The sequence below is a fragment of the Antechinus flavipes genome, chromosome 4, assembly GCF_016432865.1.
Source record: "Antechinus flavipes isolate AdamAnt ecotype Samford, QLD, Australia chromosome 4, AdamAnt_v2, whole genome shotgun sequence".
Lineage (NCBI taxonomy): Eukaryota > Metazoa > Chordata > Mammalia > Dasyuromorphia > Dasyuridae > Antechinus > Antechinus flavipes.
The window spans coordinates 3,763,283-3,777,091 of NC_067401.1; the positions used below are offsets into that span (position 1 = coordinate 3,763,283).

At 49.2% G+C, this 13,809-nt stretch overlaps 1 protein-coding gene across 1 annotated transcript in view; it reads left to right on the plus strand.

Moving 5' to 3' along the window:
* Positions 1 to 8,909: 8,909 nt before the first annotated feature.
* LOC127562779 (aryl hydrocarbon receptor-like) overlaps positions 8,910 to 13,809 on the plus strand; it is a 71,331-nt gene continuing 66,431 nt past the window's right edge. The window contains exon 1 of the mRNA XM_051998754.1: positions 8,910 to 9,599. Coding sequence (XP_051854714.1) covers positions 9,541 to 9,599 — 59 coding nt within the window. The 5' untranslated portion in view covers positions 8,910 to 9,540. The remainder of the gene's footprint in view (positions 9,600 to 13,809) is intronic.

A 13,809-nucleotide genomic window follows, 5' to 3' on the forward strand; every position in this document is an offset into this window, starting at 1 on the left:
TAGTTGAGGCTAATGGGTGGATTTCTATTTGTTCTGTTTGCTCAGAGAAGTCCTGGGAAAATATTGATTCTTCCTATTATTAAAATACACACACACACACACACACACACACACACACACACACACACACACACACACACACACAGAGTTTACATCCTATTTCATTTACCAATCAGAGGTGATTAAGCATCCCTTAGGAACACCCCTTCTTGGAAGGGCATATAAACTGTAGCTCTATTGCCATGAAGTTCCTTTAGTCTAAGAGAGATGATTTATTAGTAACCTGCTGACCTTATTAATAAAAAAAGCAAATTACCCAGAAACGATGGAAACGATGGCTTTTGAAGCTTTTTAATCATCACAATAATATTGACACATTTTCAATCAATTTCTTATTCATTTTATGATTTTATAATCCTTGTCATGATTTCTAAGCTACATATATATTTGTGTGTTTATATGTGAACACGCATATACATATGTCTATATGTGTGTATACATGTGAATACACATGCATACATAGATATACACTTACATAGATATGTATTTGTGGATGTATATAAACTTTTGGTAAGGTAACTTGCTGTGAAGAATATACTTGAGTTACTTTCAAAATTTTTCTATCTGCAATCATTTGGTTTTGTTGCTGTTCAGGCACTTTCAGTCACTGACTCTTCTGTGACCCACCTTGGGATTTTCCCGGCAAAGATACTGGAGTGATTTGTCATTTCTTTCTCCAACTCATTGGACAGATGAGGAAACTGAGGCAAACGGGGTGACTTGCCCGGAATCACACAGCAGGTAAGTCTCTGAGGCAGATTTAATTTCAGAGCTTCCTCATTGCAGGTCTGACTCACTATCCACTGTACCAGCTAGTTAAAATTTGGTTTGATCAGGGATTTCAATAAGGAGATAAATGGTTAGATAGCAGTTCATCTGATTTCTTTTAAAATTGTTCTGTAGGTTTGGTGGGAACCAAAAGTGGGTCATGGCAACCAAGGAATGTAATGGGGACGTTTAGGGGGTCACAGGGTCCAGGATGAAGAGGTGACCCTTAAGGGAGTGTCCTGGTCAGACTGCCTCCGCAGCATTTGACTCAGCACTTGAAACCACAGGTTAAAGGGGTAAGTGATAAGTTGGGTGTCCAAAAGAGGACGGCCAAGAGAGTGAAGGGTTCTGCGTATTGCCTGATTGTTGGAAGAAACTGGAAATACTTTGCGTGGAGAACAACAATGTGAAAACTGTCTTCATGTTCAGAAAGGGATGTCACGTGGAAAAGGAATTCTGCTTGGCTCCGGGGGAGAACCAGAGAGTTACAGAGCGGTTCCATGTGGGCAAAACCTTCCCAGCCAGGAAGGCCGTCCAGATCTGGGCCTGGAGAGATCCAAGCGGAGGCTCGTTCGGCCAGGATTCACTCGCCTTAAAGTTTCTTTCTCTGACGAGACCTGGGGAGGCTTAAGTCTTCTTCCTATCACTCATTTTGCCCTGCTCTCCAAGGTCGTTCTTTCTAGGGCTCTGACACCAAGAGGGGCTGTATATTCCTAAGGTCTTTTTGTCCCCCTTTAGAAGTAAGACTAGTTCTTTTCATTAAGAGACGTTGAGACTCTTCTCAAGACTTGATTAGCTGCTGGGCTAATTCCCAGTGGGCTGAATCCGAAATTCATCCAGGAAGAACTCTGGCTTCTTGGGATACTTCCCACCAAGTACCAGCAGCTTGAAGAACATGGAGACTTTCCTTTCAATGAAATCAGCCTGCCATCTTCTCTGGATCTCTTGAATGTCTTTCCCCTGCTATGGCTATGGGCCACCCCCTGTTTTTTATTCATTGTAAGTGACCTAAAGTCTCCTTTTCTTCCAGCATCCTACTGGATAAACAACAAACTCCTAAACTACAAAACGCGCTCTATTTCAACCTTTAAAATGAGACCATGTGCTGTTGAATCCTCTCTTTAAGAATTGGTCTTTTCCCCAGGTCATCTGCTCTGCTCTCATTTAACAAGGGAGGAAACTAAGGCCCAGGGAAGTTGCCTCAGGATCACGGATCTGGTAGAGACTCAGAAGCCGTCTAATCCAAACCCATCTCTTGACAAACGCGGGACCCTGGGACTGGGCCGGAATCCAGTCCAAGAACACTTGGGCTCTAATTTCGCAGGCTTGGGCCCTGATCACAAGGACTCACACGTGATGATGTCACCCTGTCCAGTTTGGAAGGTGATCTGGAAATGAGCCACCCGGACCTTCCTTCCCTCCCGGCCCCTCCACTCGTGCTTTTGTGCAGACCTTGTCACTGGCCCACAAGGGACTCCGAGGTCAGAGTCCCCCCGCTGCTAACTCAGTGACTCCCAGGCCTGCAGAGCTAGAAGGTGCCTCAGAGGCCCTAAATCCCTTACCCCTGCCCAAGAGTTCCCTCCATTACAGCCCGGACAAGAGACTGATTCACTGGCTTCTCATTGTAGACGGCTCTCCACCAAGGGGAACCCGAGGCCCTCAGGCCCACCACAGGGGACAACTCTCCTTAAAGGGGGACACCTGACCTGGCTCTTAGGGGTTTTAGGTCACTTTCTCAAACATATTAAGGCTATATGTCCTACTGTGTGCCTGCAAAGGCAAGGAGAACATGAAAGTGCTTACTGTCTTCCACAGCTGTGTTAGGGGAAGATGTTTGCCATTTGTTTCCTCTCCATGATGGTCCTAATACTTGGTCAAATTCATTATAAGTGAAAGAAGAGTAATGAGGGGCTAATACTGTTGAGCTCCGGCTCTCTTACTTCTGACCTATGAGACTTCCCCCTTTACTAATGTGAGGAACAGATGAGAGCTCCTTCCAGTGCCCTCCCGCTCTGCTTATGGCCACCACCCTAAAATTAAAAATGAGCCTGGATACCGCTATTGAATCGGAAGGATTTTCCTTCAAGGCGCTTGATTTACCTTTTTCTTTACTCAAATCTTTCAAGATGTCACTTGTCTAGGATGCTGTTTGTTCTGACGTGATGGAAGGCTCAAGGATCTGAGCTTTCAGCCAGTAAATAAGCATTTATTAAGCACTTCCTATATGTCAGGGACTGTGTAGGCTAAGCACTGGGGATACAAAGAAAGGCTTAGGGAGGTGACAGATTAGTAGTAGGAGAAAAGCTGCCAACAGCTCGGTACAACCAAGTTACAGACAAGATCAGAGGATTATCATCCTCTAGTGCCATTATTTGCCCCCCTCCCCAATTAATCTATCAACACTCAAGACCACTCTTGTTAGCAAACAAGCCCACTCCCCCCTGGTGGAACCATCCCTGGCCTGGGCCCCACGGACACAGACACAGGCTGACTTGGTGGGACACCCCAGAGCAGAGACTGGCTCAGGCCTCATCTCCTGCCCGCTGAACCGATCGATCGCCTTCTCATCAACCCCCCAATTCCAGCCTCTTCTTTCTTTGTTCTCCCTCCGTACAATTGCCCAAATCATCCTTCTTCACCATAGCCTGACCATATCGTATAAGTGCAAGCTGCAAAGTCCTAGAGAAATGGCTATAGAAATTGTTATTATTATTACTTCCTTCTTGCTCAATATATCACTCCCAAAGCTCCCACTTATACTCCATTTGGCAAAGTATGTCATACATCTCACCTTCCTTGCTTCTCCCAAGAACCAGGTCCTATTATCCCCTTTTTACAGAAGAGGAAACTAAATTTGAAAGATGTGAAATTTGTCACATGGAGAGGAAGGGGCTGAGGCAGGATTGGAACTCACGGCCAATACTTGTTGCCCTTTGGGCTTCCTCACTTCCCAGCATTCCCCTTCACATAATCTCCAACTGAGCAAACTGGGTGAAGGCGCTTTCCTCTCAAGCTTGCCCCGATGGCCTCCCCGCCACCTCCAGACGTCGGACTGGGCTGTGCCCAGTGAGAGGCAATGGCCTCTCTCACCATCTCAGTCTTTCACAATATGACGAAGGAAGGGCGACCAGAAGTCAGTGCAATAATCGAGCATCATTTGGGATACAGCTATGTGAATGGAGAGAGCGAGAGATGTTATAAAGGTAATCCAATATTTGGCAACATATTAAATTTATGAGTGAGTGAGCGAGAAGTCAAAGATGCCATTGAGAAAGGGAAGATGATGGTGTTCTCCACAGTAACGGCAAAGTTAGGAAGAAGGGAGGGCAAGATAATATCCCTGTGGAAATATTGGAAGTTCCAAACTCTCCAAGGTCCAAACAGAGTGGGAAACCCCTTCTCCAGTGGTAAACTATGGCCTAAAAGGCAAATTTACTCTACTTATTTTAATATGTTTCCTTCACCCCTAGATAAGGATATTTTTGTTTACATTTTAAAATAAGGTTTTATTTTACTTTACTTAAAACTGTGAAAAAATTATTCTTGGCTCCCAGGGCCTTAAAAAAAAATGTAGTGGACTGGATGTTGTGGACCATAGTTCACCCACCTTTGGTCTAAGGTACATGATTAGTATGGCCTTACCCAATCACGTTAGCTCTGAGCTCTCCCCTACTGATCCATTCTCCATGGCCTTATTAATTCCACCAAATCTTACTCATGTGACCTTGGTGTGTAATGGAGTAGCTGTCTAAGGAATAAACAGAGCATGTTCAGCTGTAGGCAGGGATTACTTTTTTATAGAAGCACTAAAAAGCCATCGTACAATAGTTAATAGAACATCTATTATGTGGCTGATTTCTCAGGGCTGCTCCTAGCCACAGAGAGCTCGCAGGCAGTTACCGGCTGCTTCGTAGCCAGGAACTCTAGAGATGAGATAGTTTAATATATTTAATCCTCACTTAAAAACACGCCTGTGGGCGGGTGCCAAGGAGCATCACACATTCAACAGAGTTTCTAATGGATTCTTACTAAGAATGGTTTTCTCCATGTATCAGGAGTGGTCATTAGTTAAGGAATTGGGAACTCTAGATCTTGGAATTGGCTTTTCTTCATGGGTTGGGACATAAACTTGGGCCCTAAATGGACAGAAATTTACATTTGGGCTTCAGGTGCTCTCCCACCTGGTCATTGGGCAAATGCTTTGGCTTGTCTTTCTATGGCCGCTGGATGGAACAGAGGGAGTTGGACTTGAAGGCAAGACCCAGCAGTGACAGGCTGGGATCTCTCTGACCTCCAGTCCTTTAATACAAGTGTCCAGAGGCTATGTCGGACCCTGTGCTTGATATCAGCCTTGCTTGCTGCATTTCAGTATTATTCCCTATACTGTGAAAGTATATACCCTGAGGACTAAAGCCAAGCTGCTCCATTGGAAGGAGAAGCTGCCTAAGATGGAAAGTCACCTGACAAACATTCACTGAGTGTTTCCTAAGAACCAGCCACAAAATGGTGAGCAAAGAAGGGCAGAAACAAACAAACAAAAACAAAACAAAATAGACAAAAAACAAAACAAAGAAGGGTAAAAACAAGAAAAAAGGAAAACTTTGCACTTTAATCTGAACCACGGACATTTTCTCATCTCTTTTTTCCTTCTAAACAGCCAACCAAACAATACACCAGGCCCTGATTTTTAGTATTGGCTGACCCTAAATGCTCACCCTGAAAATTTAATAATCGACTTTCCCTTCTAGTTCTAAGATAGGTTACAGCGTGCCTCTGCTGGACACCAAAATACGGGCTCCATTATCTGGTATTTAAAAACCCTCAATCTCCTGAGCCTAACCCTAGCCTAGCCTACCTCTGTACATGGGGTCAGTCCCCAATGGTCACCTTCGCATCCAGCCCAACTGGCCAGCTTTCTATGAGCTCCATAAACTCAGGACAAAGTCCGGTCAGCCTCGTCCGCCATGCTTGGAATGGCCTCTTTACCTATCTACTTTTGGAATTCCTTCCTTTCTTTAGAGTTCAACTCAAGCAACATCAGGTCCTTCCTGATCTCTCATAATGACTAAAATTGCCTTATATTTAGCGTGTACACATTCTATATTTGCATAAACTGTGAATCTACTGCTTCCCCACTGGAGAAGGAAAGGCAAACCCCTTCTGTATCTACCCAAAAAATCCCAAACGGGGTCACAGTCAGACTTGCTTGAAACTCAAGAACAACAACATCCATTGTTCCATTCGCAGAATGCAGGATTCTTGAGGGCAGGCTTGGTTTCATTTTTGATCCAAAAACACTGTTTAACTCACAGAAAGCGCAAAGTAAAAGCTGGTTGATCACCTGACTGCATATGTTTTCCAGGCTTCCAGCCCTCAATGACCTCCTAATTCCTTTTAGCAGGACACAGTTTCTAGAGCTGAAGGAGGCTGTCCTAAGACTGACCCATATTTGAAAAAGATTCCTCTCTATAACATGCTGTGGATGTCAGGTTGCATCCAGGTTTGGATGAAGGACCTGCAGTGAAGGCGTGAACCTTGCCTGGTGCACCTTGGAAGAATTCTTAGTGTTAGGCCTTTTTTTCCTATATCCACTTCCTCCGTGGTTCAAGATGGCTGCTTCTTGTAATGTGACAGCAGGGAAGACAAAGGCAAATAGCCGAAGCCCAAAGCACAATCCTGCAGAGAAATAAGAACATTCGACTTCCTCCTCTTGGTTCCCCTTTGGAACCTTTATTTCCTTTAAATGGGACAGAAGTAAGATGACCGGTGAGGAACTTTTGATGAGGGCAATTAGTTTGAGATCCTTTGTGGAAAGAGGAACACAAGAAAAGGAGCCACCTCTCCCAGATGCCTCAGACCCTTCCTATGTCACTCCTCTATATTTTTCTTCCCCTTCAGGGATATGGACCCAGCCCTGCTTATCCAGGTTGACCAGAAGGGACTATTTTCTCCTTCCATTTGGGAATCTTGTATAGTCGGCCTAAAGAGAGCATTCTAGAACTGCCAGCCTCTCTGTGTCTCACTTCAATAATTTACAAGCACAGGAGAGTCAGGGAGCCAGCTGGGGCAGTTGAGTGAGAAGCCCTGAAGACTTGTAATGGGGCTGGGAACAGGGAGGGAAGGCCTGGGCTTCTCCCTGCTCTGAGACGGTTGACCTTGGACAAGATGAGGAGCATACTGTGACCCAGGTTCCTTGGTACCCGAGTGCTAGGGGGTAGTCAGGGAACAGACACCTTGGCTCAGGTTTTGGGAAGGATGGCTTAACTTTCATAGAGCTCTGTCAGCATTTCCAGTGATAACCTCAGAAAGGAAAATAAGAACAAGAAAAGCAAGGGTCTTACTGGGCTCTGAACCGGTGGGGCGTCTGGGGCTCCTCTGTGATGAAAGTGCTTCGCTGCACCAAGCAGGGCATTTGGGGTGACCAGGGGCTTAGAAACTGCCGAAGGATCCTGGATGACCCAGTTGCCTGGAGAAGGGAAAGCTGGGAGTGCGGGGAGGAGGACAGGATGGCTGTCAATCCACATTTAAAGGGCTGTCATATTCAAGAGTGAATTCATAGGATCATAAATTTAGATCCAGAAGGGCTCTCAAAGACTGTCTAGTTCAATGTATCATTTTATAGATAACAAGAGAGAGAAAAACTTGCTTGAGGTCACACAGGTAGGAAGTGGCCCTAAAGGAAGACCCCAAAGGGGTGGTCACATGGGAGAATTGGCTCAATAGAAGGATGGACTTTCTAACCAGCAGTGCTGTCCAGCATTGGGGTGAGTAAAGGGTCTTTCTAGTAGTGAGTTCCCAGTCAGACAGTATTCAAGATGAGATTAGATATTGTAGATGATTACCCAGCATTAGGTGACAGATTGGACCACATGACCCCCTCGAGGGCCCCTCCAGCTTCTGAGGATCCTAGATTTAGACCAAGGAAGCCTTAGAAATACTCTAGGCCAACCCCCTTCACTGTCCCCAGGAGGAAATTGAGGTGCAGAAGAGACAAGACAGAGGGGTCAACATCACGCAGGTGGTAAAGGTCAAAGACTGGATGTGAAGTTGGCTTATTTTATGGCCAGCCTTTGATCCCATTCCCTCTGTATTGATCTGCCTCAATAAAATTCTGTGAACTTTACTTCCCAGGAGAGGACAGCACCCGGACTATAACTATCTTCAGTTGGAGGGCAGGAAATAGAACGTCCTCTGTCACCTAGGAAAAAAGAAAACTGGCCAATTTTATCTACCCCTCATTTAGGACGTGTGTGACCAGAGTGGAGAGCACTGGCAGAGGCTCCTCGCCTTCTTCCTGCCTCCCTCCTCTTCCTCCTCTTCCCTGTCATCATTCTTCCTCTTCCTCTCACCTCTTTCATCCTCATCTTTCCCCCACTCTTCTCTTCTTCCCCCCTTTTCCTCCATTCTTCCTCATCCCTCCTTTTCTTCCTCCCCCCATTTCCTCTACCTCTTTCTTCCTTTCTCTGCCTCCCTTCTTGCTTCCTCAGACTCCTCCTTCTCCTGTTTTACCCTTCCCTTTCCTTAACCATTCTTCTCTTCTCTTCCTCCTCTTCCTCCCTCCCTTCTTCTGCCTCCTCTTTCCTCTTTCTCCCTCCCCAAACTCTTCCTTCTCATCTTTCCTTATCCCTCCTCTTCTTTTCCTCCTCTTCCCCTTCTTCATCCCTCCTTTTCTTCCTCCTCCTCCCTTTTATCTGCCTCCCCTTTTCTCTCCCCAATTTCCACCTCATCTTTCTTCATCCCTCCTCCTCTTCTTCTCTCCTCTTCCTCCCTCCTTCCTCATCCCTTCTTTTCTTCCTCCTCCCTCTTTTTCTGCCTCCCCTCTTCCCTCCCCAATCTTCTCCTCCTCTTCTTTCCCTCCTCTTCTTCCTTCCTTCCTCACCCCTCCTTTTCTTTCTCCTCCTCCCTTTCCCTGCCTCCCCTCTTCCCTCCTCCCTCTCTTTCTCTTCTCCCCTTCTCCTTTCACTCGTTTCTTCCTCCTCTTCTCAGGCTTCAGCTTCCTCCTCCTCCTCCTTCTCCTCCTCCTCCTCCTCCTCCTCCTCCTCCTTCTCCTCTTCCTCCTCCTCCTCCTCCAGCGCGCCAGGTTCCTGGGTTGGGTGTCGCCCGGAGCTCAGCCACCACCTGGCAGGCGGAGCGCTCAGTCCGGCCCTCCCTGCCCGCCGCCCGTCGGGCCCCGCAGGTCCCTGCTGATGGCAGGGCTGCTAAACTGCGGGAGGGAGTGATCGCCCCCCTCCCGCCCCCTCCCCACCGAGAGCCGCCTCGGGCGGCAGCTGCGGGAGGCGGCGGTCTGCGCTCTGACTCAGCCTAGGCGAGGCCGGAGGCTGCCAGCAGCCCAGTTAGGGGCCGGGCAGGAGGGACGGCGGGGCTCCGCTGGCGCTGCCGCGGCTTACCCTTCCGGCGCGCCCCCCCCCAGTTGTGGCCGAAGAGCAGCTCCCCGCGGAGCCTCAGCGCCTGACCCCAGGCCCAGCCGAAGGTGGCGGCCCCTTTCCCGGCCCAGCGCAGTCGGGTTGGCGTTGGGGAGCTTGCGTGCGAACTCGAGGTGCTGCGCCCGCCTCCTCCCCCGGTACTCCCGGGCCCTCCCCCCGCCGCTCTCAGCCTCCGTCCCTCCCTCTCTCGCTGCGCCTGGCTCGGAGGTGCGGGACGCCTGGCTCGGAGGTGCCGGACGCTTGGGTCCTCGGGCTGGTCAGGAAGAGCAAACAGGGAACAGCCTTCGCCATGCTACCGGCGGGAGGCGTCTATGCCGTGAAGAAAAGGAAAAAGCCGGTGCCGAAGAGGTGGGTACCTGGAGGGGGGAGCGGGTGGCCGCCTACCCGCCGCCGCCCCACCTGAGCTCCCCGGAGCTCAGCTCGGCTGATCCGCCCGTCCCGGGGCGCCTCCCGTGGGGCTCCGACTTTGGAAACGAGCGTCCGGGAGGCTGGGAGGGGGCAGGGGGCCAGCAGCAGGTCGGCATTTGGCGGATGGGGAGGTCGAGAAACCTCTGGGCCGGGCTCCCAAATCTGACAAACGGAAGGTCGGAATTAGAACCCAGCACTTCTGACTCCAGAGCCAGGGCGTCCTGGCCGGGGCCCCGTCCTCAGCTCGGGAGTTCTGTCCCATCCAAAGTGTGCGGGCAAGACCGGGGAGTCCCAGCGGGGCTCCCGGGACACCCGGCACGGGGACCGAGTGGCCTTGAAGCGCCACCCCAGCCCTCGGAGAAGCTTCGCGGCGCAGAGTCGCGCGCTACACCTTCCCCGCTTCCTTAAGGACAGAGAAGTCTCCCAACTCGGAGGCCTGTCCTGCCGCGCATCGCTTCCTCCTGCCGCGCATCGCCTCCTCCTGTCCCGCAGTGTCCCCCCGGTCCCGCCGCGCCTCCATCTCGGTCCCCCCTCGTCCCCCCTCCACTGTCTCGGTCCCGCCGCGCCCCCTCCCTCGGTTTTGCCTCTGGCTCGGTGAGGCCGGCTGGGGGTTGGGGGGTCGGCTAGGGCTGGTTATGTGGCTTTGCTTTTAAATTTTTAATGTTCCCTAGGATCTCTTCCCTGCCCCCACCCCTCTCCCCAGCCTCATGAAACGACCTCCCCCCTACCCCCCAGAAAAATATTTTGCTTTTCTTTTTTTTGCTTAGAGGGGGATTTTCTTTCTCAGTTCTTCTGAACTGGCTCAAGTGTCAAGAGCAAGGCTAAGGTCGTTTCTTTTCTTTTGGGGGAGGGGCTGGACTGAAGGCCGAGATGTATGAGGGGCAGAACAGCCGACAGAGGTGGGGGGGGCACGGAGGGCCGTTCTCAGAGCATCTCTAAGCCTGGCGCTGTATGTCCCCCCCAGAGGCTCGGGAAAACCCATGGCTGGTTTGGGTTCTAGTATGTAACATGCAGCTGCGTGTGCTCCAGCCCTGGCCAGCGGGCTGCAGAGACTTTAGCCTGGGACCTGCTGGAATCTGGGATTTGCCCCTTATTCTTAGGGGTCTTTGGATCAGGCCCTGTCTGGTTCTCAGCACCTCCTTCCTCTAAAACAAAGGGTTGAGGCGGGCATGGGGCTATTCATGAAAACCAGGGCAGTGCGGCTCCTGTCGGTGGGCAGAGGGGGTGACCCGGAACCCAGTGCAGTGCGGCTCCTGCCGGTGGGCAGAGGGGTGACACACAGTCCCTCCTGATCCTAGTTTGACAGAGGAGGAAACTGAGGCACAAAGGGTTGTGATGCTAGTTCTAGCTAGTTAACTCACAGGCCCAACTCCAATTCTCAGGATTCCCAGAATTCTTTGCCCAGCTTGTTCCCCAAAGTGAAGGGATGAACCTGACCAAGTATATGGAGAACCATAACGGTATCTTCTGGAAAAGCCCAAAAGGGCCCCCTGCCCCAGCTCTGATCCAGAAGGAAAAGACCTCTGGACTGCGACTTCCCTGGCCTACTCAGTACCAAGCTTTCTCAGTGAGAGAACTGGCAGGGCGTGTGCCCAGGTGCATCTCAGGTCACAAAATTGTGAGTCCAGGGACCAGGAAATTCTCTTTGCCCAAGAAAACCTTCCAGGAAGCCGTGGGGCACCAGAGACTGGGTCCTGGAGATCTGGCTTAGAAATGGATTCGCTGTGACTCGGTGGCTGTTGACTTTGCTACATGGGAATACACGTGACTCATGCCTTGTCTCTGAGCAAGACACCTGATCGTCTCCCGGTCTCCGTTTCCATGGCTCTAATTTGGAGACTAAAGGTAGCCCCAGTAGCTGAGGTTTGTCATGAGGATCAAATGAAATAACAAAGATGAAATAATTTTCAAACTTAAGTTTTATATAAATGCTAATTAACTGTCGTATTCCTCAAGTAGAGTTTGAATGAATACTGTGTGAGTGTGAATGTGAGGATGTGTGTGTGAGAATGTGAGTGTTAGTGGACTGAGTGTGAGAGTGAGTGAGTGAGTGTGAGAGAGTGTGAGAATGAGTGAGAGTGTGTATGGGAGAGACAGAGAGAGAGAGAGAGAGAAACAGAGACAGAGAGAGAGAGAGAGACAGAGAGAAAGAGAGAGAGAAGAGAGATACAGAGAGAGAGAGAGAGACAGAGACAGAGAGAGAGACAGAGAGAGAAACAGAGAGACAGAGACAGAGAAGAGAGACAGAGAGACAGAGACAAAGAGAGAGAGAGAGAGACAGAGACAGAGAAGAGACAGAGAGACAGAGAGACAAAAAGAGACAGAGAGACAGAGACAAACAGAGAGAGAGAGAGAGAGAGAGAGAGAGAGAGAGACAGAAAGAGAGACAGAGAGACAGAGAGACACAGAGAGAGACAGAGAGAGCATGAATGTGTATGTAGAGGAGGAAGGGGATGGAAATAACCTGGCTCAATGCACTGAGTCAATAGACCTGGGAATATTAAGACAAAAAACAAGACAATGCCTTTGTCTCAAGGAGCTTATCTTCTGCCAAGGTGATATATACAGATCTATCTATCCATCCATCCATCCATCCATCTATCTATCTATCTATCTATCTATCTCTCTATCTATCTAATGTGAACATATATGCAATGAAGCAAATACAGAATAATTGGGGATGGGGCTAGCAAATGGGAGAGGGGGATCAGGCAAGGCTTCCTGGAGGAAATCCCTGGAGCTGCTCTTTGAGGGAAATTAGACATTCTAGGAGGGAGAGGGGGATGGACTCTCGTCCCAAGTTCAGTCTTTGGTGCCCTGTAGCTGCCTGGAAAGTTTTCTCAAGTAATGAGAATTTGACCAGAACCTGGACTTAGAACCTTAGGAAATGAGATGCACCCCAAAGATGGAGGACTGGCCCAAGGCAGGAGTTGGAGTGTTGTGTGTGTGGGAAAAACAGCACATTGACTGGAACCCAGACCATGGACCATGGACTACCCATAGGAGCCTGTAATTGTTGTGTGGATTGGACTTTTGTCTGAGCCCAGAGAGGGGTGGCTGCTGCTCTCCCTGCCCAGTCTCTGCATTCTGAAGAGGCTAAAAAAGACCAGAGGACAGATTGTAGAAATTAGAGTTTGTTGGGATCCCCAAGATCAGCCATATTAATCCCCTCATTTTACAGAGAAAAAAGCTGTTGCAGGATTATGGGATCCTAGACCTAAAGCTGGAAGGACCTTCAGAGACCATTTAGTCTAATTCCCTCATTTTACAGAAGAAGAAACTGAGGCTCAGGAAGATGAAGTTCCCCCTGTCACACAGGTAGCTTGTTTCTTCCTCCCTCTTTCCCTTCTTTGCTTCCGTCCTCCCTCCCTCCCTCCTTCTCTCCTTCCCTCTTTTCTTTCTTTCTTTCTTCCTTATTTTCTCCCTTCTTTCCTTCCTTCCTTCCCTTCTTTCCTTCCTTCCTTCCCTTCTTTCCTTCCTTCCTTCCCTTCTTTCCTTCCTTCCTTCCTTCCTTCCTTCCTTTCCTTCCTTCCTTCCTTTCCTTCCTTCCTTCCTTTCCTTCCTTCCTTCCTTCCTTCCTTCCTTCCTTCCTTCCTTCCTTCCTTCCTTCCTTCCTTCCTTCCTTTCCTTCCTTCCTTCCTTCCTTCCTTCCTTCCTTCCTTCCTTCCTTCCTTCCTTCCTTCCTTCCTTCCTTCCTTCCTTCCTTCCTTCCTTCCTTCCTTCCTTCCTTCCTTCCTTCCTTCCTTTCCTTCCTTCCTCCCTCCTTCCTTCCTTCCTTCCTTCCTTCCTTCCTTCCTTCCTTTCCTTCCTTCCTCCCTCCTTCCTTCCTTTCCTCCCTTCTGCCTGTGCTGGACCACCTGACAGAATTGAGTGAGAAGCGGGCAGGCTGCTGTGTGTATCCCCCATGGCCACCTGGCCTTGCCTTCCCAACTTCCTCTGACTTGGCTCGAGGAGGGAACACTTAATGATTACAAGATGCCCTCTTTATTTTTAAATCCACTTACACTTCGGGTGGATTTTTAGTTACTTTGTCCTGTGCTCCTGACCCTGCGGCTTTCCTTAATCACTCAGTTTAGAGAAAGAGCCGTGACTCATTTGCTTTTCTTTTTATTAAACAAAAGAGCTCTCCCTTTTCTCCCATGAAAGTGTG